We start from the raw sequence: 25,285 nt of genomic DNA, 5'->3' as shown, positions 1-25,285 counted from the left end.
ATGACTGACGAAGACTCCGAAAGCGTCCACACCGATTCCCAGGCGGGAGAAGAAAGCGAGCTGCCCGTTATCCAGCTGTGCGGGCTGGTGGAAGAGCTGAGGTACTGGCCGGCTCACCGTGGGCCCTCTGCTGTAGCCGCCTCGGACCTTAGCTCCAGCATCCGGACCGTCCAGCCCATATTGAACGCCGAGGATACTGAGTGCCCCTAAAGTGGGGGTTACCACTGCCACTGAGCGAACTAGCCTTTGATGGAGAGGACAGGGTGGAGGGGCCAGGGGGACGGGGCGGGTGGTGGAAAGCCCAGAGAATTAGGTAAATGGTGATGCTAGAGCGTTAGCCTGGGTTTGCCTGGTGTCAGGTTGTGTGCACAGCAGCTCCCCTGTTCTGCACCATGTGACCTCCAAAGCCCTTTCCAATGCTAAGTTTCTAGGATAAAATTAATATGGAAGCAGGAGAGAAAGGAAGCAAATGAATTGATTTTACTGTGAGGCAGCAGTGGGCTTGAACCTGGAAGAGAGACCCTAAAGACTGGGTCATGACTGGCCCAATGTTCTGTGTTTTTAGCTGCCTGTTTTACACCTGCTATAGTAAGTCAATCGTACATCAAGATGCCACGATGGAACTAAAGAATCCTGTACAACTTAGAGGTTGCACCCAGAATATCCTGACTGGCAGCCAACCCTATGTGACATCTGTCTGTAAATAATTTAGGCAAGAATTGAGGTATTGTTACTAATAGCAATCCTTTTTTAGTGCAACCCAAAAGTGTGCCTGTGGTTTGCATATATGACTTTCTAAAATGATACATCAGTCCTGGGAGGCACACAAAGGGTAAGTCACTTCCTGAGGTTTACACAGGTGGTGATTGCTCTGCTGGGATCCAGACTCAGGGTGATTCCACGGACTACCCTGGCAACATGATATATTGTGAAAACACAAGACTCTTTGATATTTTGTGTTTTCCATTCAGACTTCTCTATTAATCTTAAAATCCAGCCAAATAGGAATTAGGTCAATCACATATAAAAACATCAAAGCCGTTCTCTCTCTCACACACACATATATATACATATATGAGTTATAATTATATATATTATATTTATGTATATATACAACCACATATGTATGTATTATGCACACACATATTTAAAACATGTAAGTTATATATATGAGAAGTTAAAATGTTATAATTTTGGCATATACAAGGATAAACTAGATTTGTCATCTCTAGTTGTTTACACAACCATTGTTCAAAGTTTTCTATGATTTATGATAAATTTCCAGCAGATTCTTTCATCTGTTGGGTACGGGAAGTAAAAGAACTGAGAAACATAAACCAAAGGAAACATCTGGAGACAGTGGGTAGACGAAGCCTCAAGAAGTTAGTAATTCAGAAGTGATTTCACAAGTAGATGATACTTGAAGAAACCAGTGACCACAATTTACAGTGTAATACCGGTGCTCTGAATTGTGATGCTCACTAAACATAATAATAAAGCTATAAAATACTTAATAAGTTGGGTGTGGTGGCACACACTGATATTCCCAGTACATGGGAAGCGGAGGCAGGAGGGCCACAGGTTGGAGGCCAGTATGCGCTACCTTAGCGAGATCCTGTTTGAAAATTAAAAGTAAAATAAGGTTGGAGATGTAACTCGGAGTTAGAAAGCTGCTGTAGAAAAACCAAAAACAAACAAGCTAATTAAAACCTTAAATTGCATGTACTATGTGGCCAAGTCTTTAGGGCTTCACTGTCCTAAGTCTTTGCATCCTTGTGACCTTAAAAGGTAGGCGCTGTCGTTCTCACTTAATAAATGAAAAAAACTGCCGGGTGTGATGGCGCATGCTTGTAATCCCAGCACTTGGGAGGCTGAGACAGGAGGATGGCACAGGCTTGAAGCCAGCCTCAGCAACTTAGTGAGACCCTGTTTCCAAATAAAGTATAAAATAGGTCTGGGAGTATAGCCTGGAGGTAGAAAAGCCCCTGGGTTCCATACCCAGTACCACAAAATAAATAAATAAATAAATAAATAAATAAATAAATAAATAAATAAATAAATAAACAAAGATTCCAAGAGGACACGTGCCCTACAGAAGGTCACAGGTGGCTAGTAAACATTAAGTACTGGTTATTTGGGGCTTAAATTCCTATTAGAACCTAGTTAAGTACCCTCTGTCTTACAGCTATGGAAACTCTGCTCTCAAAACAGAAACAGAGATGTTTGAGAAGTATTACTCTAAGCTGGAGTCTAAGGATCATCGAAGCTTTCGTGCTTCAGAAGTTAAAGCGTCAGTAGCAGAATTTGGGCAGGTACACAAAGGAAATGTAAAGTTGATTCTATCCTATTTGACCCCTGAAATGCAAATGGTTATCTGCGTATCTGCCTTTGACATGTCTGGGTTTCTACTTCAAGCGACTATGAAGGGAATCAGGTTCAACGGGTAGTGGATTGACTCTCCCAGAATATCTTAGTTCACATGAAAGAATTTGCTTAAATTGAGGGATTAAACCATTTTAAAGTCCTGGCCAGCTACAGGAGGGAGTAAAGGGTCCCTGGAGCTCAGAGGTAAAATGCCCCTGGATTCGATCCTCAGTGCTGCCAAAAACCACAAACAAACAAAGTATCCTAAATGAGAGCCAGGGAGGACACACTTGGTCTCAAAGGACCTACTTGTGTAGATCTATCTTTTAGAGTCAAACAGACCTACTTTGAGGCCCACATCTTTCTGGATGCCCCACTTGTGATCTTTCCCATAGAGATCCAGGAAATCCAAGATTCTTGTTTGTCTGTTTTGTTGAACATATGCCCCCAATGCAATTTCCCTTTTGTGTTCAGCTCAGGAAACCTTGAGTCCCGGGGTTCCCCTGCCCTTCACTAGTGTCGCGTCCCTAAGGCTCCGACCTGCAGAGCCCCAGGAAAGAACACACAAACGCCGAGTCTGCTGATGATGCTTCCTCTTTAATGCTTCCCCTCAATGCGCACAGCAGGCAAATATATATGTCTCATAACCCCTCCCTCATCACTCCACCAACCCCAAGCTTCCCACAGCTAGGGCATGCACATTTCTAACCCTCTCATAGGTGGGCTGGTGGTAGCACGAGGCGCTGCGTCACTGATCATCCGTAGGGCGCCTGATAGGGCTCACTGCACAGGCTCAGGGCACCGCCAGCCTCGTGAGCCTCGTGACTTGGCAGCATGCTTAGGCGCCATCTTGAGCCACCGCCCCATCCCGGTCTAGCCGAGTGGGCCCCGACAACTAGACTACTGGTCCACATCATGTTGGTCGCAGTCTTTCCATCCTCAAGAAGTTTTTCTTTATTAATTTTTAGCTCATTGTCAACATGGGCTTTAGGATGACCTGAGAAATAAACATCAGCTCTGACCTACTACCCAGCATCCTGTCAGCACAAGTGTGTCCTCCTGGCTCTCATTCAGGATTTTTATTTCAGTACTGGGGATGGAACCCAGGGGCATTTTACCTCTGAGCTATACCCCCTGCCCTATTTTTTATTCTTTATTTTGAAACAGGGTTTCACTGAGTTGCGGAGGGCCTCACTAAGTAGCTGAGGCTGGCCGTGAACTGTGATCCTCCTGTCTCAGCCTCCCGAATGCTGGGATTACAAGTATGCACCCAGCCAAAGATAATTTCTTTTTTAAAAAATACTGATTTATTTTGCCACTGACTCTTACCTCTCTTTTATTTTTTTATTACCCACAGACAGAAGGACAGATGTAATTTCCTTTATTTTTTCCACAAAAGGAAAAGTCAGATAATGTTCAAATTCATAGTTTCAGAGGCTAACACCAACATATGTATTGTACTTGTTTATAATAAATATATATATGCATAATATATATAATGTAGTTTTAAATGTATAATGTAAGTTTATAGTAAATTAAATAGATATAGTATACCTTTAAAATCAAAATCAAGCTGGGCATGGTGGTACATGCTTGCAATCCTAGTATGTAGGAGGCTAAGACAGGAGTATCATAGGTTTGTGGCCAGCCTCAGTCATTTGTGAGGCCCTCTGCAACTTAGACTCTTTCAAAATAGAGAATAAAATAGGGCTGGGGGTGTACATAGAAGGTAGAATGCCCCTGGGTTCCATATCCAGTAAAATAAACAAATAAATAATATGATATAATATGAGTGGGTGCATGTATTCCTCTACCATCTTGTTCTCCATTAAGATGAGTGACTATGAGTCAGGCGTGGTGGCGCATGCCTGTAATCCCAGTGCTTGGGAGGCCGAGACAGGAGGATCACAAGGGTTTTAAGCCAGCCTCAGCTACTCAGTGAGTCTCTGCAACTTAGTGAGACCCTGTTTTCAAATAAAGTATAAAACACACACACACACACACACACACACACACAAAGATGTGTGACTACAATGCACCAATAAAAATTTTTTAAAAAGGAGCCGGGCGTGGTGGCGCATGCTTGTAATCCCAGCATTTGGGAGGCTGAGACCGGAGGATCGCGGTCTGCAGACAGCCTCAGCTACTTAGTGAGGCCCTCCGCAACTCAGTGAGACCCGGTTTCAAAATAAAAAAAATTGGGCAGGGGGTGTAGCTCAGAGTTTGAATGCCCCTGGGTTCCATCCTCAGACCCGCAAAAAAAAAAAAAAAAAAAAAAAAAAAATTAAAAAGAAAAAATAATATAGATGGAAGTATTTAAATATGCCTTTATTCTTCTTGAACTGTTTCCTAAGTAATATGCTGTCATTTTTTCTACACATTTTTAAACAACCACCTCATATATTTTATTTATTAACCACTCATGTTCTGCAAGGTATGATCTCAAGAAATCACATTCAAATGTCATGCTAAACCAGGTGTGGTGGCACACACCTGTAATCCCAGTACTTGGGAGGCAAGAGGAGTACTTGACTGGAGGGTTGCAGGTTCAAAGCCAGCCTCAGCAACTTAGCAAGACTCTGTTTCAAAAAATAGTTTTTGTGTGTGTGGTACTAGGGATTGAATCCAGGGGCATTTGACCTTTGAGCTCCAACCCCAACCCTACTTTATTCTTTATTTTGAAACAAGGTCTATATATTATGCTAAGCTTCAAAGATATGCCCATTACTACTTTTTTACTTTTTATTTATTTATTTATTTATTTATTTATTTATTTATTTATTGGTGGTGCTGGGGATGGAACAACACAGGGGCAGTCTACATCCCTCTGAGCTACATCTCAGCCCAATATTTTATTCTTTACTTTTGAGACAGGGTCTCACTAAGTTGCAGAGGGCCTCACTAAGTAGCTGAGGCTGGCCGAGAACCTGCGGTCCTCCTGTCTCAACTTCCCAAGTACTGGGATTACAAGTGTGCACCACCACACCCAGCTTCATGACACTTAAACGTCATCTTGTCCAAAGACGTTTTCTCCCCTTCCTTGTCTGAATCTCTCAAAGAACCATCTGTTTGTGCTGGGAGTGACCCTTAAATATTGGTGAACACAAACCTTGTTCAATTTTCCCCTCGGTCTCAGGAGTTCCATCCACAGTGGGCTGGCTCCAAGGCTGAAACATGGCCGCAGGGCATAGTGGAGAAAAACCTCTCAGCTCAGGGCATCCAGGAAGAAGGGAAGAGCGTGTTCAGGGCCATTTCTAGCAGGCTTGAGGGGTCATTTGGATGCCCACCTCTTTGATGCTGGCTGTGTTGGGTTGCAGTTTCGAAGCAGGCGTAAATCCAGAGGCCGCCAAGGTATGGACCGTACAATAGGCCTCACCGTTGACCAAAAACTGGAGCTTGTGCAGAAGGAGCTGGAAGACAGCAAGGATGAACTAAGGCACACGAGGGCCAATGCCGAGCGGGACCTGCAGTATCACGAGGTACCCCTTTCCCTCGGTGTGTGTTATGCTACCTGGGCCCCCACTCCTGCCTCCTCGAGAACTACCTATGTTACGTTCATGTCATTTTCGGTGCTTTGGAAGAAACACAACAGCGTAAGACAAATTGAGGTCCTGCCGGAAGCGAACTTACTGCTTGCTGAACTTACCACATTTTAAACTTTTTAAATAGAAAATTTCAAAAATGTAACACACACACACACACACACACACACACACACACACACGCTCAACATCCAGATGTAATAATCAGCATATAGCCACTCTTGTTCTATTGTTGTCCCAACCAACTTTTCCCTCACCCCACTGGACTATTATAAAGAAAAACCCTAGACATAATCACTTCCAAATATCTTAGCAGATGTCTCTAGGATATGGGTGTGTGTGTGTGTGTGTGTGTGTGTGTGTGTGCGCGCGCGCGCGCACATGTATGTGTATGTGTTGCTGAAGATTGAACCCAGGAGCATTTTACCTCTGAGCTACACTCTCAGCTCTATCTTATTTTTATTTTATATTTATTTATTTATTTATTTATTTATTTATTTATTTATCTATCTATTTATTTATTAGTGTTACTGGGGTTCCTGGAAACCCTTCTACCTCCGGGCTACACTCCCAGACCTATTTTATACTTTTTTATTTGGAAACAGGATCTCTTAAGCCAGCGCGGCTGGCTTCAAACCTGCGTGGTCCCCCTGTCTGTGCCACCTAAGCGCGGGGATTACAAGCGTGCGCCACCACGCCCGGCTATTATATTTTTATTTTGAAACAGGGTCTTGCTAGGTTGATGAGAGTCTCACTACTTGCTGCGGTTGTTCTCAAACCTGCCATTCTCTTGTCTCAGACTCCATGGTACTTGGATTACAAGTGTGCACCACCATGCCACGCTAGATATAATTCTTAAAAACCAAAAACAGATGGGCGCGGTGGTGCACACTTGTAATCTCAGGACTTGGAAGGCTGAGACAGGAGGATCTGGGTTCGCGGACAGCCTCAGCTACTTAGTGATTTAGTGAGGCCCCTTGCAACTCAGTGAGACCCTGTTTCAAAAAAAGAAGCCGGGCATGGTGGCACACGCTTGTAATCCCCGCGCTTGGGAGGCAGAGACGGGAGGATAGCACAGATTAAAAGCCAGCCTTGCTGGCTTAAGAGACTCTGTTTCCAAATAAAAAAGTATAAAATAGGTCTGGGAGTGTAGCCCGGAGGTAGAAAGGTTTCCAGGAACCCCAGTACCACCAAAAAAGAAGGAGGAGGAGGAGGAGGAGGAGGAGGAGGAGGAGGAGGGGAGGAGGAGGAGGAGGAGGATGAGGAGGAGGAGGAAGAGGAGGAGGAGGAGGAGGAGAAGAAGAAATAGGGCTGGGGCATAGCTTGGAGGTAGAATGCCCCTGGGTTCCAACCCCAGTACACACACACACAAAAAAAAAAAAACCCTACACAATTACCATGTTTAAACATTTACATTAATTCTTTAGGGGTTTGAGTCAGTGAATCAGATTAAAAAGTCTTGAAGTCATTCTTCTTACACGGCATGCATGATCATGTTCTTTACCCAGTTGGAAGCCATTAAAACATCTCCCTATGAGTTTAACAGTCAGTTTTCCTCCAGAGGAAGGATCCCTGTAATTCACTTGCTGGTAGGAAGAAGTTGTTGGCTTGCATTTGAGAGCCATATTGTAGGAAACACAGAGACTTCTGTTCTATTTCTGAGTTTTTGTTTCTCTTTTTCTGCTAAATGGTAGACACAGAATTATTGCCTCAGAGGGGCTTGTCAGTGGACTGTGTCGCCCATTGCCAGAAACTCTGTACGTAAAACCCTGCCCTCTTGCCCTCCCTTTTGACTTCTCCTCATCTCTCTCTTTCCCTCTCCAGCAGGCATCTAGCAAGTAAAAGGAGCTTAGGATGTGGTGGGAAGTGTTGTCTTCAACACATTTATTGCAAGGTGAAACGTCAGCTGCAGAGAGAGATGGGCGTGAGTGAGCTACCTGGCCAAAGAGGACTTTGTCAAGGAGGTGGGGCTTGACGTGAGACTTGGCGTGACCTTGAAGAAGGGGGATGTTTTTTTCAGGAATAGGAAAGGAAGGGCCCCCTAGGGAGGTGAATGATATGAGCAAGGACGTGGGGGTGGGTGCAGATACGGCCAATTCATGACACGGAGCAGGCTGGGTTGATTTAGAGAGGAGGGTGCCTCCGTGGCCATGTTAGGACATCAGATGGAATAAAGCAATGAGACCGTGAGAGCCCGGCGGAGTTTATCTTTGTTACTGAGGTTCCTGGAAGCCCTTCTACCTCCAGGCTACACTCCCAGACCTATTTTATATTTTATTTGGAAACAGGGTCTCACTAAGTTGCCGAGAGCCTCACCAAGTAGCTGAGGTTGGCTTCGAACCTGCGCGATCCTCCTGTCTCAGCCTCCCAAGCGCGGGGATTACAAGCGTGCGCCACCACGCCCGGCTATAACATCTTTTTATAAAGTTACAGAAGTATATATATGGTAAGAGGGCTTTGTCTCCCCACCAATTCATCTCTCTAGATTTAACTGTGGTTTGTGTTTTGCCATATATCCTTCCAGATATTTTTTTATATAATATGACTTTTTTATTTTTGGTAAAGGGGATTAAACCCAGGGGCAGTCTTCCTCCAAGTTACATCCCAGCCCACCCTCTTTTATTTTGAATCACGATCTCATTAAGTCGCTGAGTTTCTCACTAAATTGCTGAGGCTTTCCTTGAATCCGTGATCCTCCTATCCTAGTCTCCTTCAGTACTAGGATTATGGGCATGTGCCACCATGACCAGCTTATGTAACATAACTTTTAATGAACATGTATATTTGAGATACGGAAATATATATTTATAGAGATACTTGAGATCTTATTTTTGTCTTTTCCTCCCTTTTATGGATACAACAACTTTCCTGAAAATGCTTTAAATAATAATAATATTCATATAGTCCGGTTTGTACTTTAAGGATAGTTTTTCTTTTCTTTCTTTTTCTTTATCTTGGTATGGTACTGGGGATGGAATCCAGTGGTATTTTACCTCTCAGCTACACCCCCAGCCCTCTTTTATTTTTTATTTTGTAACAGGGCCTCCCTAAGTTGCTGAAGTCCTCGCTAAGTTGCTAAGACTGGCCTTGAACCTGTGATCCTCCTGCCTCAGCCTCCCAGAGACTGGGATTACCGGCGTGTGCCACCACACTTGGCTAAAAACTAAGAAGAAATATCATGCATCTGGACACAAGGAGGCCTGGGAACTTGCATATCCGTGAAGGGTGCGTCCTCGGGGGTCTTCGGGATCTCTCTTCTCTCTTGTGCTCACTCCCCCAGGCAATCATTGAGGAAGCCGAAATTCGATGGGCTGAGGTCCAGAGATCAGTACACGAGTTTGAGAAGGACATTCTAAGAACAATATCCAAGAAGAAAGGGAGCATTTTGGCCACTCAGAGGGTGATGAAGTACATCGAGGACATGAACCGCAAGCGGGTGAGCGGGCGGCGGTGAGGGCTGAGAACGTGAGAATCGGCTCAGCGCCACCGACGGACATCAGACATGAGGGGCAGCCGCGCTCCGCGTGGTTCCGCCTGTGTGTGTGCTGTCCACATGCACAGGGTTTCTGCATCCCTGAAAGTGTGTGTATGTATGTGTTTCTACGTGTGTGTGTGTGTGTGTGTGTGTGTGTGTGTGTGTGTGTGAGACGGGTTGAACTCAGGGGCATTCTAGCTCCGAGCTACACCCCCAGCCCTATTTTTATGTTCATTTTAAAACAGTCTCACTAAGTTGTGGAGAGCCCTCACGAGGTCACTGAGGCTGGCTGCAAACTTGCAATCTTCTCACCTTAGCCTCTCAAGTACTGGAATTACAAGTGTGCGCCACCACACTCAGCTCTACGTGTATGTTTTGAAAGGAATGTTTATCAAGGCTAAAATTAACCAGACAGGGTAAATGTCAACAGAATCTCAATCGACTTCTTCTTTTGTCATTGTTATTTGTTTCAAGATCGTGTGTGTGTGTGTGTGTGTGTGTGTGTGTGTGTGCGTGCGCGCGTGTGTGTGTGCGTGTGTGTGTCACTGGAGATCAAACCCAGGGGCATTCTACCTCTGAGCTATAGTCCAAGCTCCCCCACCTTTTTAAACAATATTTTGAAATAGAGTCTCACTAGGTTGCAGAGTCTCGCTACTTGCTGAACCTGAGATCCTCCTGTTTCATCCTTCCAAGTACTGGGATTGTAGGCGTGTTCCACCACAGCTGGCTATAATGTATTTTCTTGAAAAAGGTGTGAGGCCGGACTAGGCTGGTACTGCACAGAGAAGCACAGATAAATCTCAAGTTCTTAGAGTTTCCTTTTTATAAAGAGATGAGTCCCAGACAGGCATGGGAAAGGGGAAGGAAGGAGAACTGGGGCGTATAACTTTATTTCCAGAGATTTTATAGCATGTCAATATTTGGATCCTGGGGACAATTAAAGCTTACTAAACCTAACATGCTATGAATAATAAAAATTCTGTAAGCTACCATAAAATTAAAAGAGAAAATAATCTTAAGATAGTCTCCTACAGTAGTGCTACATCCAAATAAGTTTGAATTTAGAAGAAATGAAGAAATGTAGCCAGGTGTGATGACACACTTTTTTGTGTGTGTGGTACCGGGGTTCCTGGAAACCCTTCTACCTCCGAGCTATACTCCCAGACCTATTATATATATATTTGAAACAGGGTCTCTTAAGTCAGCGAGGCTGGCTTCGAACCTGCGCGATCCTCCTGTCTCCATCTCCCAAGTGTGGGGTTTACAAGTGTGTGCCACCACTTCTGGCTGGCTCACACTTTTTTTTTTTTTTTTTTTTTGTGGGTTTGGGGATGGAACCCAGGGGCATTTGACCTCCAAGCCACAATGCCTGCCCTATTTTTTATTCTTTTTATTTTGAAACAAGGTCTCACTAAGTTGCAGAGGGCCTCACTAAGTAGCTGAGGCTGTCCGCAAACTGCGATCCTCCCGTCTCAGCCTCCCGAATGCTGGGATTACAAGCTTGTGCCACCACGCCAGGCTGGCTCACACTTTTAATCCCAGTACTTGGGAGGCTGAGACAAAAGGATCGCAGGTTTGAGGCCATCCTCAGGTACTTAGTGAGGCCCTCTGCAACTTAGACTCTGTTTCAAAATAAAGAATAAACAATAGGTCTGGGGGTGTAGCTCAAAGGTAGAATACCCCTGGGTTCAATCCCCAGTACTGAAGAAAAAGAGAGAGAGAGAGAGAGAGAGAGAGAGAGAGAGAGAGAGAAGAGGAGAGAGGGGAGAGGGGAGAGGGGAGAGGGGAGAGGGGAGAGGGGAGAGGAGAGAGGAGGAGGAGGAGGAGGAGGAGGAGGAGGAGGAGGAGGAGGAGGAGGAGGAGGAGGAGAGAAGCAGAGAAGCAGCAATATAAAATCTGCATGGGGCAGACCCAGTTTCCTCTGCATGGTTGTCGTGAGTAAAATGCCACTATAACACCAGCCTGGGCAGAAGTCAAAGGGCCTGAATGTGAGGGCTTGAGGTTTGGCTTATAGCCCAGCTCTACTCTACAAATCAACAGGGGAAAAGAAAGAAAAGAAATTAAGATGTGCTTTTTTTTTTTTTTCCTTTTAGGATAGTGTCAGGGACAAATTACGTCTGAAAAATGTTTCTCTCAAAGTTCAGAGGAAAAAACTGCTTTCACAACTGAGGCAGGTATGTGGCTCCCTCCGCCCTCCGTTATCTGGTCCTTCCTTCCTTTCTTTCATAGGCTGAAGAGTAGAGCCCCCCCCCCCATTAAGATGTCTCTGCCCTCCGTTATCTGGTCCTTCCTTCCTTTCTTTCATAGGCTGAAGAGTAGAGCCCCCCCCCCCAATCAAGATGTCTCTGGGATTTATAAGTCTATGACCTTACACGGTAAACGGTTAACTCAAGGATCTCGAGATGGGAAGCTGATGTTGGTTTCCCTGGCTGGGCACAATGCAGTCTTCCTTAGCAGGAGGCAGGCAGATGAGAAGATCCAGTAACTGAGGCCAAGATCAGAGCAGCCAGCTTTATGATAGATGAAGGGGCCATGAGCCAGGGAGCGCAGGCAGCCGCTAGCGCCTGGAAATGGTAGGGAAACAGATCCCCCATCCCGAGCTTCCAAAAGGAAAGCAGCTCTGCCAGCATTCTGATTGTAGCCCCCAAACCACTCAGACTTCGGACCTCCAGAACTGTAAGATAATAAGTGTGTGTGTGTGTGTATGTGTGTGTGTGTGTGTGTGTGTGTGTACTCAGAGGCATTCTACTTCTGAGCTATACCCCAGCCCTCTTTTTTTTTTTATTCTTTAATTTGAAACAGGGTCTCACTGAGTTGCAAAGGGCCTCACTAAGTAGCTGAAGAATAAGTTTGTGCATATATATATATATATATATATATATATATTTTTTTTTTTTTTGCAGTTCTGGGGACCCAAGGACATTCTACCTCTGAGTTACACCCCCACGCCTTATTTTTTAGTCCTTTTTTTGAAACAAGGTCTCACTCACTGAGTTAAAAGGGCCTCACTAAGTAGTAGCTGAGGCTGTCCTCGAACTGCAGTCCTCCTGTCTCAGCCTCCCAAATGCTGGGATTACAAGCGTGCGCCACCACGCCCAGCTAAGTTTGTATAATTTTAAGCCGCAGGCTTGTGGTCATTTGCTCCTGCGGCCATAGGAAGCTAACACGGTTATTATACGAGCACGTCAGGAGGTTTCGTTAGCCAGAGTTGGCTTGAGCTTAAATCACCCTCCTGTCATCGTGTTGACCCTTTGGGAATGTGACTGGGGGGCAGTTACACGTTGCTTTGTTGAACCCTGGATGGCAGAAGGGCGGACATGGCTTGGGGCTTCTGGAGCACAACGCGCGGCTCCATCCTTTCCTTGTTCAATGCTTATATCACAACTTAAATATGGGCCCTGATTGTCTGTGCACCTAAAGTGGCCGTGTGGACAGTGACACAAAATTAGGAGAGTTAAGTCCCGCATAGTCGTGCATGCCTGTAACCAAGTGCTTGGGAGACTGAGGCAGGAGGATCACAGGTTCAAGGCCAGCATCAGCAACTTAGAGAGCTTGACCCTAGCAACTTAGCACGCCCCTGTTCAAAGTTAAATATAAAAAGGAGCCAGGCGTGGTGGCACACACTTGTAATCCCAACATTCGAGAGGCCGAGACTGGAGGATTGTGGTTCACGGACAACCTCAGCTACTTAGTGAAGTCCTTCGCAACTCAGTGAGACCCTGTTAAAAAAAAAAAAAAACCCACGCCGGGCGTGGTGGCCCATGCTTGTAATCCCCACGCTTGGGAGGCGGAGACAGGAGGATCACGCAGGTTCAAAGCCAGCCGTGCTGGCTTTAAGAGACCCTGTTTCCAAATAAAAAGTATAAAATAGGTCTTGGAGTGTTGCCTGACGGTAGAAGGGCTTCCAGGAACCCCAGTACCACCAAAAAAAAAAAAAAAAATAGGGCTGCTGGGGTGTAGCTCAAAGGTACAGTGCCCCTTGGTTCCATCTCTAGTACAGAAAAAAGGGGGAGAACTGGGTGTACAGCTTGGAGGTAGAATATCCCTGGGTTCAAGCCCCAGTATCCCCCCCCACACACACACAATTAGAAGAGTTAACATGTCAGGGAACTATTACCTTATTGACTCAGGATCCAGAAAAACCTCAATAAACTGGAACATCCGTGACAATATGGCGAAGGACAAAAGTGAGATCGTCCACTTTGGCCCCCAAAATATCAAAACGAGTTCAGGCCAGCCTGGGCCTGGAGTGCCTGGTGGGTCAGTTTGACTGGAGGCCCACACAGTGCGCACCTTGCTCCACTCTGCTCCCCTACCTGGAATTTCCTGTTTCACTGTGAGCTGCATTTTCAAAAGACCCAGCCAACCCGAGTTCTAGAAGAACAGTGATGATGGCGAGGGAGGAGAAGCCCTGTGGGAGGCCCTGGGACTGACGGGCCCAAGGAGGTCACAGCTACAGTCTCGGAGTGCTCAGGTTGCAGGGAGAAGATGAAGAACTGGAGCGGGAGGGCGTCGAGGGCAGAGCGGCCCGGCTGCAGGTGTCAGAGAAGGAGATGGGTGTTCAGGGGAAGCAGGGACATTGTCTGGGGGGAGCTGCTGCAAAGTGTGAGTTCTGGTCCTCACGGTTCACGAAGCTGCAGGCATTTTGAACAGGGGCTTTCAGCTTGAAGTGGGGCATAGAAGGATGACCTTTAGCCTACGTGCCACCGCTGCAGAGATGATGCAGAGGTGGGTCCTGCCCCTCTCGAGCTCCCAGGCCAGGAGGGAGTGGCGTCGGGAGAGGAGGTAAGGAGGTGTACCACTGTACAGTAGCAAGGATCTGAGTGAAACTTCCAGAAGCTCAGTGGATAGAGGGATCACCCCTGGGCATGGCTACCAGGTTGGGGGCTTTGGAGCGGGAGGATAATGGGTCATACTTGGGCTTAAGGAAATCACGTTGTTCGAGGAGAGAGACAAGAAGAACCCAGCACAGCGATGCACCTGCCCCACAGACATGTCATAGGATCAAAGGAGAGGAATTTAGAAGCTGCTTTTAGGGGTTGCGGGGGGGGGGACTCTAGGCTTAAAAATCAATCACTTTTAAGTAGCCAAGTTACTACTTTTTCTTATTTGGGCAGGATCCCCTCTGGTGAGCCTCCCCTGGCCTGGCCGCAGGCTTCTGTGTGCTCCCTGTCCATCTCCCCGCACCATGCTGTTGAGTGGATACCTATGGTCTGTAAATCCTCACATGCCCGCCTCGAGGCCAGGGAGGAGCATCTGGCCCTCCAATCTACTCATATCTCTATCCCCAGAGCCCAAAACCATGCCAGGCACCAAGCAGATGTCCAGTACATGTTTGTTGAGTGACTAAATGGGGACAGAGCTGCAAAGTCTCACCAAGCTGCAAGGTGTGAGCCTACCCGGGGATGTCACAATCGTACTATCTTTTCTTCCTTCTGAGCTGTAGAAGGAAGAGGTGGGCGAGGCCCTCCACGATGTGGATTTTCAGCAGCTGAAGATCGAGAACGCTCAGTTTTTAGAGACAATTGAAGCAAGGAACCAAGAACTGATCCAGCTGAAGCTGGCATCTGGAAACACCCTGCAGATCCTCAACACATACAAAGTAAGGCCCCGTGCCCGGGCGCCCCCCTGCCCTGCCCGCCACAAGGAGGGCCCCAGGCACACTGCGGTTTCACCCAGCGCTTGGCGCTCCTGGCTCCTGACTCCCTCCCTCTGCCTGACTTCTCAAAGCCTTGTCTCCTAAAAGTCCTCAAGTGCTTCCCCCAACCCTGGCCGCTCCTGAGAACCCCCCACCAGGGAGCTCACATACCATGTCCTAGCCCCACCCTGACTAATTGACCCGGGGTGTGAGGACCATGCATCTTGTTTTCTTTTCTTTTTAAAATTTCCCTGGTGATTTTTATGCATGATGTTCTGAGGGTTAACCCCATTCGGGGGCCCTGTTTAATTTAGGCATATATTAAGCACTTCCCTGCTGAAAAGTCTGCAAAGAAAAACAACGTTGGCTGTAAATCAGAAAACTACTAAATTATTTATCAACCAAATGCAATGCTTTGGGGAGAAAAAGAGGCACTATTAATAATTAAGCAGCGACTACGGGCATGACTAGGGCCTGTCCCCAGCAGACCAGGCCATCTGGTCACCTTCTAGCCACCACCTAAGCAGTGACCAGCAAACTGGGCCCGTGTGTCCATCCACTGGGCCGTGAGGCAGGAGTTTTATAGAAGAACATTTGCAACTGACTATGATATGATAGAGAACGTTAACTTTGAAGACTGCTTAAGCAAAAGTTATTTCTCTCCCGGAAATTCTATTCGTCTCCTTAGTAGACTTGTATCCCAATATATTACGCTCAATAATTGTAATTCTAATTTCATCAATAAAGCATTTATAGGAATTTGAGATTTTTTTCTCTTGTTAATACAGGTAACAACCTGATATCCACAATTTTGCCTCTCAGATTGCAAAGCCTAGAATATTTTCTATCTGGTCTTTTACAGAAAAAGTTTGCGGATGCCTGACCTAGCGCTCAGATAGCAACAGCTCACAGGTGGGCTTTGTTGAGCCCACATAATAGGGTTTAAAAATATGAATTTGGATATGCTTAGACCAGGCTTATGTTTGTTCAATATAAGGCTTAGAAATACATTTGATAGATTCAAGCCACAAGTTAGTGACAGCAAGGACTCCTAGTCCGGGTGTGTCCCACGGCCTTCCCCTGGCATAGAGCATGCAGGTAGTATTGTGCTAACATTATGAAGTCCATGTGTCTTAAACGTCCAACAGATCATGCACGTTGAGCTCATCTTGTCAGTGCTTGGTATCTGACGGCTTATTTTGGAGGAAGCCCGTCCTCGTGACTCCCAGGCCCTCGCTGCCTGACGGGGATTGGGTGTGTGTGACTAGATCTCAGGGGCCTGGGTATCATCCTGTGGATCAGTTCAGCAGCATAGGGCCTGTCTGGTCTTGTGGGGTTTGGGATGTTGAGCTACTAGTTTATAAAATGAAACTACTGGTTGGCAGGGCTTGGGCTCTGTAGGATGTAGGTTATTTGTAATCCCAGAGCAGCTGAGCAGGAGCCATTCTGGTCCTAATCCCAGAAGCCATTGTGCTATAGGCCTGTTCCACGCCATGGTTAGCAGATGGCCGAGCTTGGGGGAGTCCAAAGGTGGACCCAAGCGAGGGGTTGAGGGACGAGCCGCCTCGGGGGCCCAGCTCAGCTCTCCTAACAACTGTCAGTTGTGGAGTTGGACCTCACCTGGCATTGGCAGCGGCACTTCTGGGGAGATGCTTCACCCGTCAGAGGCAAGTTTTGTGGAATGGAGTTCCGTCTGGTCTGCACTGTGTCCGTAGCATGGAGGACAGAGCCCGGCCACCGTAGGTGCTCAGACAGTACTGTCACCTGAGCAGCTGGCAGTAGTTGAGGTGCATGTTTGGTGGGGGTGGGAGGGTGACAGAAGGGGCCACTCTTAGAAATCCAAGTGTGAGGCCTTGTGAAAACATGCTTAGAAAGGCCGGGCGTGGTGGCACACACTTGTAATCCCAGCATTCAGGAGGCGGAGACTGGAGGATCATGGTTCACAGAAGCCTCAGCTCCTTAGTGAGGCCCTCCGCAACTCAAATGAGACCCTATTTCAAAAATGAAAAGACTAAAAACTAGAGCTGAGGGTGTAGCTTGGAGGTAGAATGCCCCTGGGTTCCTTCCCCAGTGCCGCAAAAGAAAACAAAAAAACAAAACAAAACAAAAACGTGCTTCTAGAGGAGAGTAACTCTCCTGTATAAGCAAAAATACCGATTCCTATGATATGCTGGCCACAGGGCTGAGTACTAAGGGTACCTACGGCACTTAACACTAGGCAGATATCATCGCTTCTCTTTGTGACTTTGAGCCTGAGTCAGAGTGGTGCCTTTCCCTCTGACCGTGTCCTCAAGGCTGCCCAGTGTCGCCAGGTAGAGCATGAGCCCGTGATCACAGCTGCGGTGAGTCACTCTCGACTGACCAGTGTGGTGATCGGGTGCCCTGTAGAAGGTAGAACGCTAAGATGCTCCCCAGTCCCTCCCATGCACACGCCTGGGTAACCCCAGCCAAGACTGAGAAGGCAGCAGCTTCGGTCCTTACAGGACCACATCACAGTTGGCAGACAGTTGGCGCTAGGATGGGGAGTTCACCAGGTCATCCTGACCCAATCACATGAGCCCATGGGGAGCGGAGCGCTCCAGGAACAGGAAGTCAGATCTGTGGCTCAGGGGACAGAAGAAGCCACACGGAAGGGACCTTAACATGGCCTCGAAGAACTGGGAGAGGCCCTCTGCTGACAGCCATAAAGAAAATGGGGGCCTCAGTGCTACAATCCAGGAAATGCATTCCTCCAGCAGCGAGTGAGTTTGGAAGAGGACCCTGAGCTCCGGATGATGACCACAGGCCCGGCCACCACCTTGACTTAAGTCTGGTGGGACCCTTGGCAGAGAATCCAGCCAGACTTCTGACCTTTAAAAACTGAGATCATGAATGGCTGCTGCTTTAAGCCACAGAGTTGGTGGTAACTTGCCACACTGATACGGAAGGTCACCTGTGCCTTTTCAGCAATAGCCCCCTCGGGTGACTGGCATTGCCACCGAGCATCACCCGCGTGGCTCTCACCACACCACCCTGCCCAGCAGAGCTCGCCTGGCCTCCCCGCGGCCCTCGCAGCTCCATCCCCCACCCCGCCTCTCTAAGTTGATGGGCCAAGTGTCTTCCCGCTCTCCTTTCCTCCCCACCTGAGTGGCCAGTGTCCCCCAGGCAGGTGGCTCTTTGCTTTGTCTAAGTTCTGACTCTCCGGAGCAACAGCTCAGCACATTTCTCCCTTTACCTCTTTTTTTTTTTTTTTGTACTAGGAATTGAACCCAGAGGCATTCTACCTCTGAGCTACACCCCCAGCCCTTTTTATTTTATTTATTTATTTATTTATTTATTTATTTATTTATTTATTTTGGTGGTACTGGGGTTCCTGGAAGCCCTTCTACCTCCGGGCTACGCTCCCAAACCTATTTTTATACTTTTTTTTTTTTTTAATTTGGAAACAGGGTTTTTTTAAGCCAGCGAGGCTGGCTCCGAACCCGCGCATCCTCCTGTCTCTGCCTCCCAAGCGTGGGGATTACAAGTGTGCGCCACCACGCCCGGCTTATTTCTTATTTTGATACAGGACCTCACTAATTTGCTGAGACTGGCCTGGAACCGTCTCCCCATGTCTTGGCCGCTCACACTGTGGTACTGTGGCTCTCTCATCCTCTCCCCCAGCTCTTTCCTTGGCTTGGATGTTCCTCTCTTTCCTCTTCATGGAGCCAAGCTGCACTTGACACAACCCCTCAGCTCTCTTTCCACAAGACAACCTTCTCTTGACCACCGTCCTGGCATTCTTACAGCTTGGCACAGCTGCAGTTTTACATCTCTTCTTGCATTTATTTAACGGCATCTGAGCCTCCATCTGGGCTGTGAGCCATTGCCTGGGTGCCTTCTATGCCCAGTCTCTGGTGCAGGGTGGGCGGGTTGTCTGGGCTTGTTGAGCAGCTCCTTGAGATCACTGGCCCCTTCCCTTGGCCCATTCCTCAGTCAAGCAGGGAGGAGCCCAACTCCTCTGGCCCACATCCAAAGGAGACCAAGCTGAGAAGCAAGATCCTGGGAAGCTGGCAGGGAGCAACAGTGAAATGGGAACCCGTGAGGCAGCTTCTGCAGGACCCTGATAGTGCAGGACCAGCCCCATTGGGCAGTGGGTGCATGGTGGAGCCCACGGGCTGTGGAGTCACACTTTCTGGGTTCAAATCCTGGCTTGCTTATGTCTGTGATCTTGGACAAACTGCTTCACCTCCCTAAGGGTTAATTCCCCTACCTGTGAGCGGGGAGGGCTGTAGCACCAGCCTCCTGTAGAGTGCTCCTCCCTCTCCATTCTCAAGAGATAGACATGGCAGCAGCTTTTTGTCTGTTTCATATGAGCTAGGCACTGTGTTTTCTACCAGGATGTCTTCTGTAAGCTTCACCACAACGCTATGCAAGGTGACCAGACCAAGTGTAGAGAGGTCTGGGACCTGCCCAGAGTTCCCCTCAGTACGCAATGGGGCAGTATTTGGGTGTGCCCGGCCATTCTGCAGTTCCATCTGAGGACAAGAGCCTGAGTCTGTCTCTCCCCTGCCAGTTCTCAGATGCCAGGATTCTGATAATCTGGGCGCCTGTGAGAAGGACAAGCCCGAGCTCCTGGATGGTCCTGTTCTCCTGCCCACCCTTCCCGCGGTTTTGAGAGGTCCTCTCAGCTCAAGACTTGCTGTGTTGTATTTCAGAGCAAGCTCCACCAAGCAATACAAATGTGCATCAGTTTGAACAAGGAGATCTTGCTGAGAAATGAGCTACTTGAAAAAATTGAAAAAGAGACCATACACGTAGAGGAGGTAGGAGAGGGTAAAACGTGCTATTTCTGACATCTCCTTTGTTCTACAGGGGCTTGAGTCAAGGTCTTGATGTGTACCCAAATCCAAGATGCTTGACTGTTTATCTAAAGAAGCCTAAACCATCAACATCAAAAGTGCTACTTGGGAGGCTGAGAAAGAGGATGACAGGTTCTAGGCCAGGGTGCAGTAATTTAGAGACCCTGTTTCAAAATAAAAAATAAAATAGAGCTGGGGGTTTCTCAGAGATAGAATGCTCCTGGGTTCAATCCCCAGTACCATAAATCAATAAACAAACAAGTTAGTAAGTGAATAAATAGCTGTGGCCCTATCATGTACTGAAATGTGTTATGGAGTTGTATTATTTTAAACAAGCTCATAAGTAGACTAAAAGATCAAAGAAAAACATATTAGGTCTTATAATGAGCCCGATACAGATAATACATGATGCATATGTGACCAAATATCTGATAAGATTTTGGTATTAATATTAGCTTATGATAAAGGTGGCAAGAAACAGCCAGATATTTGAATAAATGATCAGCTGTCACTGAGCAGCCATTTAAGAAAAAATAAAGTTGAAACTATATCTTACACTGAAGTAACTCTGGTATATCAGAAATTTAAATGATAAAACCATTAATGTTCTACAATAAATATGGGAAATTTTTTTGGTACTGGGGATTGAACCCAGGGGCATTCTACCTCTGAGCTACACCCCAGCCCTATTTTTTTTAAATTTTTCTTTTGGAAGCAGAGTCTCACTAAGTTGCGGAGGACCTTGCTAAGTTGCTGAGGCTGTCTATGAACCTGCAATCCTCCTGCCTCAGCCTCTGAGGTACTGGGATTACAAGTATGAACCACTACCAATCCTAGACTGGAAATTCTTTATTACAGTCATGGAATGGGGAGGCCTTTCAAAATATAAAACCCCTTTTACATTAAACCAAATACCACTAGTTATGTAAAAATTAAAAAATGTGTATAGGCAAAACCATCATAAGCAAAATTAAAAGATAAGTAACTGGAAAAATATATCTAATATCATGAGCTCATTTTCTTAAATACTTTTACAAATCAATAAGAAAAAAACCAATAGAAAAAATGGGTAGACATTTTAAACAACTTACAGAAAATCTAAAAATAATCTCAAACATAAAAATTGCTTTACCTCACTCATGAGGAGTATGAAATAAGGTTATAATGGGATATTGTTTTTTCTCGCTTAGTTTGACAAAGATCAAAGAGTTGGTAAGAGAGGGGTGCAGGAGTGGGGAAATAGGCAGAAATATTGCTTTAGAAGTGTAATCAGCAGGTGTGGTGGGCCATACCTGTAATTCCTGTCCTCGGGAGGCTGAGACAGCACCATCACAGGCTTGAAGCCAGCTTCAGCAACTCAGCAAGACTGTTTCAAAATAAAAATACAATACCTCTAGGGGTGTAGCTCAGACGTAGAATGAATACCTCTGGGTTTAATCCCCAATAACACACCACACCACATGCATACACACACACACAGACACACACACACCCCGACACACACACACACACACACACACACACACACACACACACACACACACATGTAAATCCCTTATGTGTTGATACATTCAGGATTTATTGAATGGGGGAAAAGCTAGATGAATGAAAGTGAATATGTTACTTTTTAGGTCATAAAAGGGAACCATATGAGCCGGGCATGGTGGCGCACGCTTGTAATCCCCGCGCTTGGGAGGCAGAGACAGGAGGATCGCGCAGGTTCGAAGCCAGCCGCGCGCGCTGGCTTAGGAGACCCTGTTTCCAAATAAAAAAATGTAAAAATAGGTCTGGAAGTGTAGCCCGAAGGTAGAAGGGCTTCCAGGAACCCCAGTACCACCAAAAAAAAAAAAAAAAAAAAAAAAGGGAACCATATGTACATATCTCTATAAGGATCATAAATCTAAATATAGTATATGCTTTTGGGAAGAAACCTTTGATAGGGAAACAGGGATGTGATAGGAGTTTGTTATTGTATAATTTTATACTATTTGAATTAAAATCTATCACCCTCATGGAACAATTGGCAAAATAAAAACTAAACTGACAATGCTAATTTTCAAACAAGTTCACTCAATTAAGGGAAAAGGACCATTCAACTTTACTGTGCAATAACTTGAAAATTAAAAACATTAAATTTCTTAAAAATTGAATCACCACAGGTTCTAGTAATTCTATTTTGGGGTAGATACCCAAAAGAATTGAAAGCAGAGACTCGAGCAGATTTTTGTACACCCATGTATACACCCAGATTATTCACAATAGCTAAGAGGGAGAAATGACCCAGGTGTCCATGGATGGGTGAAAGCATAAACAAAGTATGGTATGTACACACAATGGAAAATTACTCAGCCTTAAAACAGATATTCTGACACAAGGCTACACCATCAATGAATCTGGGCGGTATTAAGTGGAATAAGCCAGTCACAGAAGCACAAACACACTTAGAGAAGGCACCGGCAATAGTCAAATTCAGAGACAGAAATATTGGTGGTAACTGGGAGCCCGGGGAGGAGGACACAGGTTGTTCGTGTTTAAAGAGTACAGAGCTTCAGTTAGGGAGGATAAGAAAGTTCAGAGATGGTTGGTGGTGATGACTGCACAAAATGATAACATTGACCTGTATGCTTAAAATAGCTAAAATGGCAGAAGGAAGATATTTTTGTGTGTGGCGCTGGGGATGGAACCCAGGGACATTCTACCTCCAAGCTACACCCCCAGCCCTATTTTTTATTATTTTTGAAACAGGGCCTCACTGAGTAGCTGAGACTGGCCGTGAACCTGGATCCTCCTGTCTCAGCCTCCCAAGTACTGGTATTACAAGTGTGCGCCACGTGTGCTGGCTTTCAAAGTTTACTTATTCATTTATTTATTTTTGCAGTACTGGGGATGGAACCAGGGGCATTCTACCTCTGAGCTACACCCCCAGCCCTATTTTTTTTTTTTTATTGTTTTGAAACAGGGCCTCACTGAGTTGTAAAGAGCCTCACTAAGTAGCTGAGGATGGCCTTGAACCATGATCCTCCTGTCTTTGCCTCCCGGAATGCTGGGATTACAAGTGTGCACCACCACGCCCGGCTTTCAAAGTATATTTAAAATCATTTTTTTCACACACCTATTAAGAACCAAAATAAAGCATATTTCTCAGTAAAGGAGATAAAAGAAAGGGGTTAAAGGAAGGGGGGAAAAAAGATTGGTGTCTCTGAACTAGATTAAAACATCACAAGAGGCTGAGACAGGAGAATTGCAGGTTCAAGACCAGCCTCAGCAACTGAGCCAAACCCAATTTCAAAAAAAAGAAAGGAAGGAAGGAAGGAAGGAAGGAAGGAAGGAAGGAAGGAAGGAAGGAAGGAAGGAAGGAAGAAGCAAAGCCGGGTGTGGTGATACACACTTATAATCCCAGTACTTGGGAGACTAAGACAGGAGGATCGCAGGTTCGCAGCCAGCTTCAGCTACTTAGTGAGACCATCGGCAACTTAGTGAGACCTTGTTTCAAAATTAAGAATAAAAATTAGCCCAGATGTAGAACGTCCCTGGGTTCAATCCCCAGTACCACCAAAAAGAAAAATTAATCAATTAATTTTTAAAAAGAAAGGAAAAGAAAAAAATCACAATCTGTAAAATAAATAAAACAAAAATCAGAATCTCTTGATTGTCCCACCCTTTGAAATATAACCATTATTCTTAGAACTACTTCAAGAGATGCTGCATATAGTAGTATACATCTGAAATCCCAGAACTTAGGAGGCTGAAACAGGAGGATGGCAGGTTTGAGGCCAGGCTCAGCAACTTAGCAAGACCCAGTTTCAAAATAAATAAATAAACAAATAAATAAAATAGGGCTCAGGGTGTAGCTCAGAGGTAGGATGCCTCTGGTTTCAATCTCGGTACCAAAGAGAGAAAACAAAACAAAACAAAACAAAAAAACCCAAAGAACTCCTGAGAGACTGTGAGGAGAAATGCCAGAGTCCTGGAAGCCGGAGCCACCGGGCTTCCCAAGGGTAACTGGTCCTTCCCAAACCAGGACCGGGCCAAGGCGGAGGCTTTGAACAGGAAGCTGCGGAAGCAGCTGGCCGAGTTCCGGGCGCCGCAGGTGATGACGTACCTGCAGGAGAAGATCTCGAATGGGGAACTGGAGAAGAGCATCAAGATGTGGGAGAGGAAAGTGGAGATCGCAGAGGTGAGCCCTGCCGCTCTGCCCGCCCGGGGCCGTCAGGTCCTCCCCGCCCTTGACGTTTAGTTTAGGGTTTTGTTTTTCAAGCTAAGCATACGGATGCTCGGATGCTCGGACAGATTTCATCTGTGAGAAATCTCAGCAGTTGCTTCAACTGTTAAACCAAAAGGCAGAATGATTTCTTTTTTAAGCTCCTTTGCCACTATCAGGGACGATGTGTTTGCAGGTATCAGGGAGACACTCTGTAGTGTTAGCACGTTTTTGTTTGTTTTCTTAATGAATTCTAGAAGCATCCAAACCCCTCCACACCATGGGTAATTTTGTGGTTGTTACTTTATACATGGAGAAGCCAGGTTCTTTTTAAATGAGATAATAATGGATTTTTAATATCCCTCAGAACCCAAGTTCCTGCATTTACAGAGTTATCGTGGGTCTTTGTGTGTTTAGATAATCCTGCAGCTTTTGAATGTGGCCCTACGTGTACAAAAAAACTCCCTGGCGCACTGGTGTCAGAAAACAGGAGACCAAGATGCCCCCGCCATGTGCAAGCCTAGGTCACCTAAGCGCCGTCCTTTGAGTGGCTTAGAGCCCCAGTCGGGCCACTGGGGAGTCTGGGAGAAAAGTACCTCATATCTAGGCCCTGGCTCCACTTCCCATGTTGCAGACCCCCACCCTTTCCTGGGGGTCACTTGGTGGCCCAGAGTAAGGAGATCCCTCCAGATCCGGAACCGAGACGCAGCCCAGAATCTACAACTTCTCGGCTCTTTCTCAAGAACCACCTTTGGGTGGGCGCTGCCTCTTGGTGGCCCCTCTCAGTGGCAGTAGGTGGGGCGGGCCACTGCCCTCTGCAGGGTGGTCTGCCCGTCCCTGGCCCCGGGGCTGGAGGAGGGGTACATTAGACAGAGGCACTCAGTTTTTCCCCCAAGTAATTCTCCTTTTTGCCATTTTGCAGATGTCCTTAAAAGGCTACCGAAAGACTTGGAATAAGATGAAAACCTCCAGTGAAGATCTGCAGGCCATCAGTTCCCCTGGGAAGTAGCCCCGGGGGCAGGCCACAGCTCGCAGACCGGGAAGTGATCTATTAAAGTGCTCAGCTCGCCTCTAGTCACAGGGTCCTCTCTCTGTCCTCTGTGCTGGCTGGTGTCCCCGACTCTCCAGCCTGGCTGACTCTCACCTCCCGGGCATCCTCTCAGCCTGGCCCCTGGAACCACTGACACAGAAAAAACCACAGGGCACTCTCACGGTTTGACACTTGTCAGCCCACATTTAGTTCAC

The 25,285-nt window shown here is 46.4% G+C and overlaps 1 protein-coding gene across 1 annotated transcript; it reads left to right on the top strand.

Annotated features, from left to right (window-relative positions):
• On the top strand, nucleotides 1-25,049 carry CFAP263 (cilia and flagella associated protein 263; the record flags this gene model as incomplete). The annotated part of the gene is made up of 9 exons (XM_080704152.1): nucleotides 1-101; nucleotides 2,186-2,312; nucleotides 5,682-5,843; nucleotides 9,187-9,342; nucleotides 11,475-11,555; nucleotides 14,828-14,983; nucleotides 19,696-19,803; nucleotides 23,861-24,016; nucleotides 24,963-25,049. 9 exons carry the CDS (start codon nucleotides 1-3, stop codon nucleotides 25,047-25,049), a joined length of 1,134 nt encoding a protein of 377 aa, XP_080560278.1.
• Between the last annotated feature and the right edge of the window lie 236 nt (nucleotides 25,050-25,285).

This window comes from Muscardinus avellanarius (assembly GCF_963383645.1).
Source record: "Muscardinus avellanarius genome assembly, chromosome: 10".
Lineage (NCBI taxonomy): Eukaryota > Metazoa > Chordata > Mammalia > Rodentia > Gliridae > Muscardinus > Muscardinus avellanarius.
The sequence above is the reverse complement of the archived record's forward strand: the minus strand, read 5'-3'. Positions and strand labels throughout refer to the sequence as shown.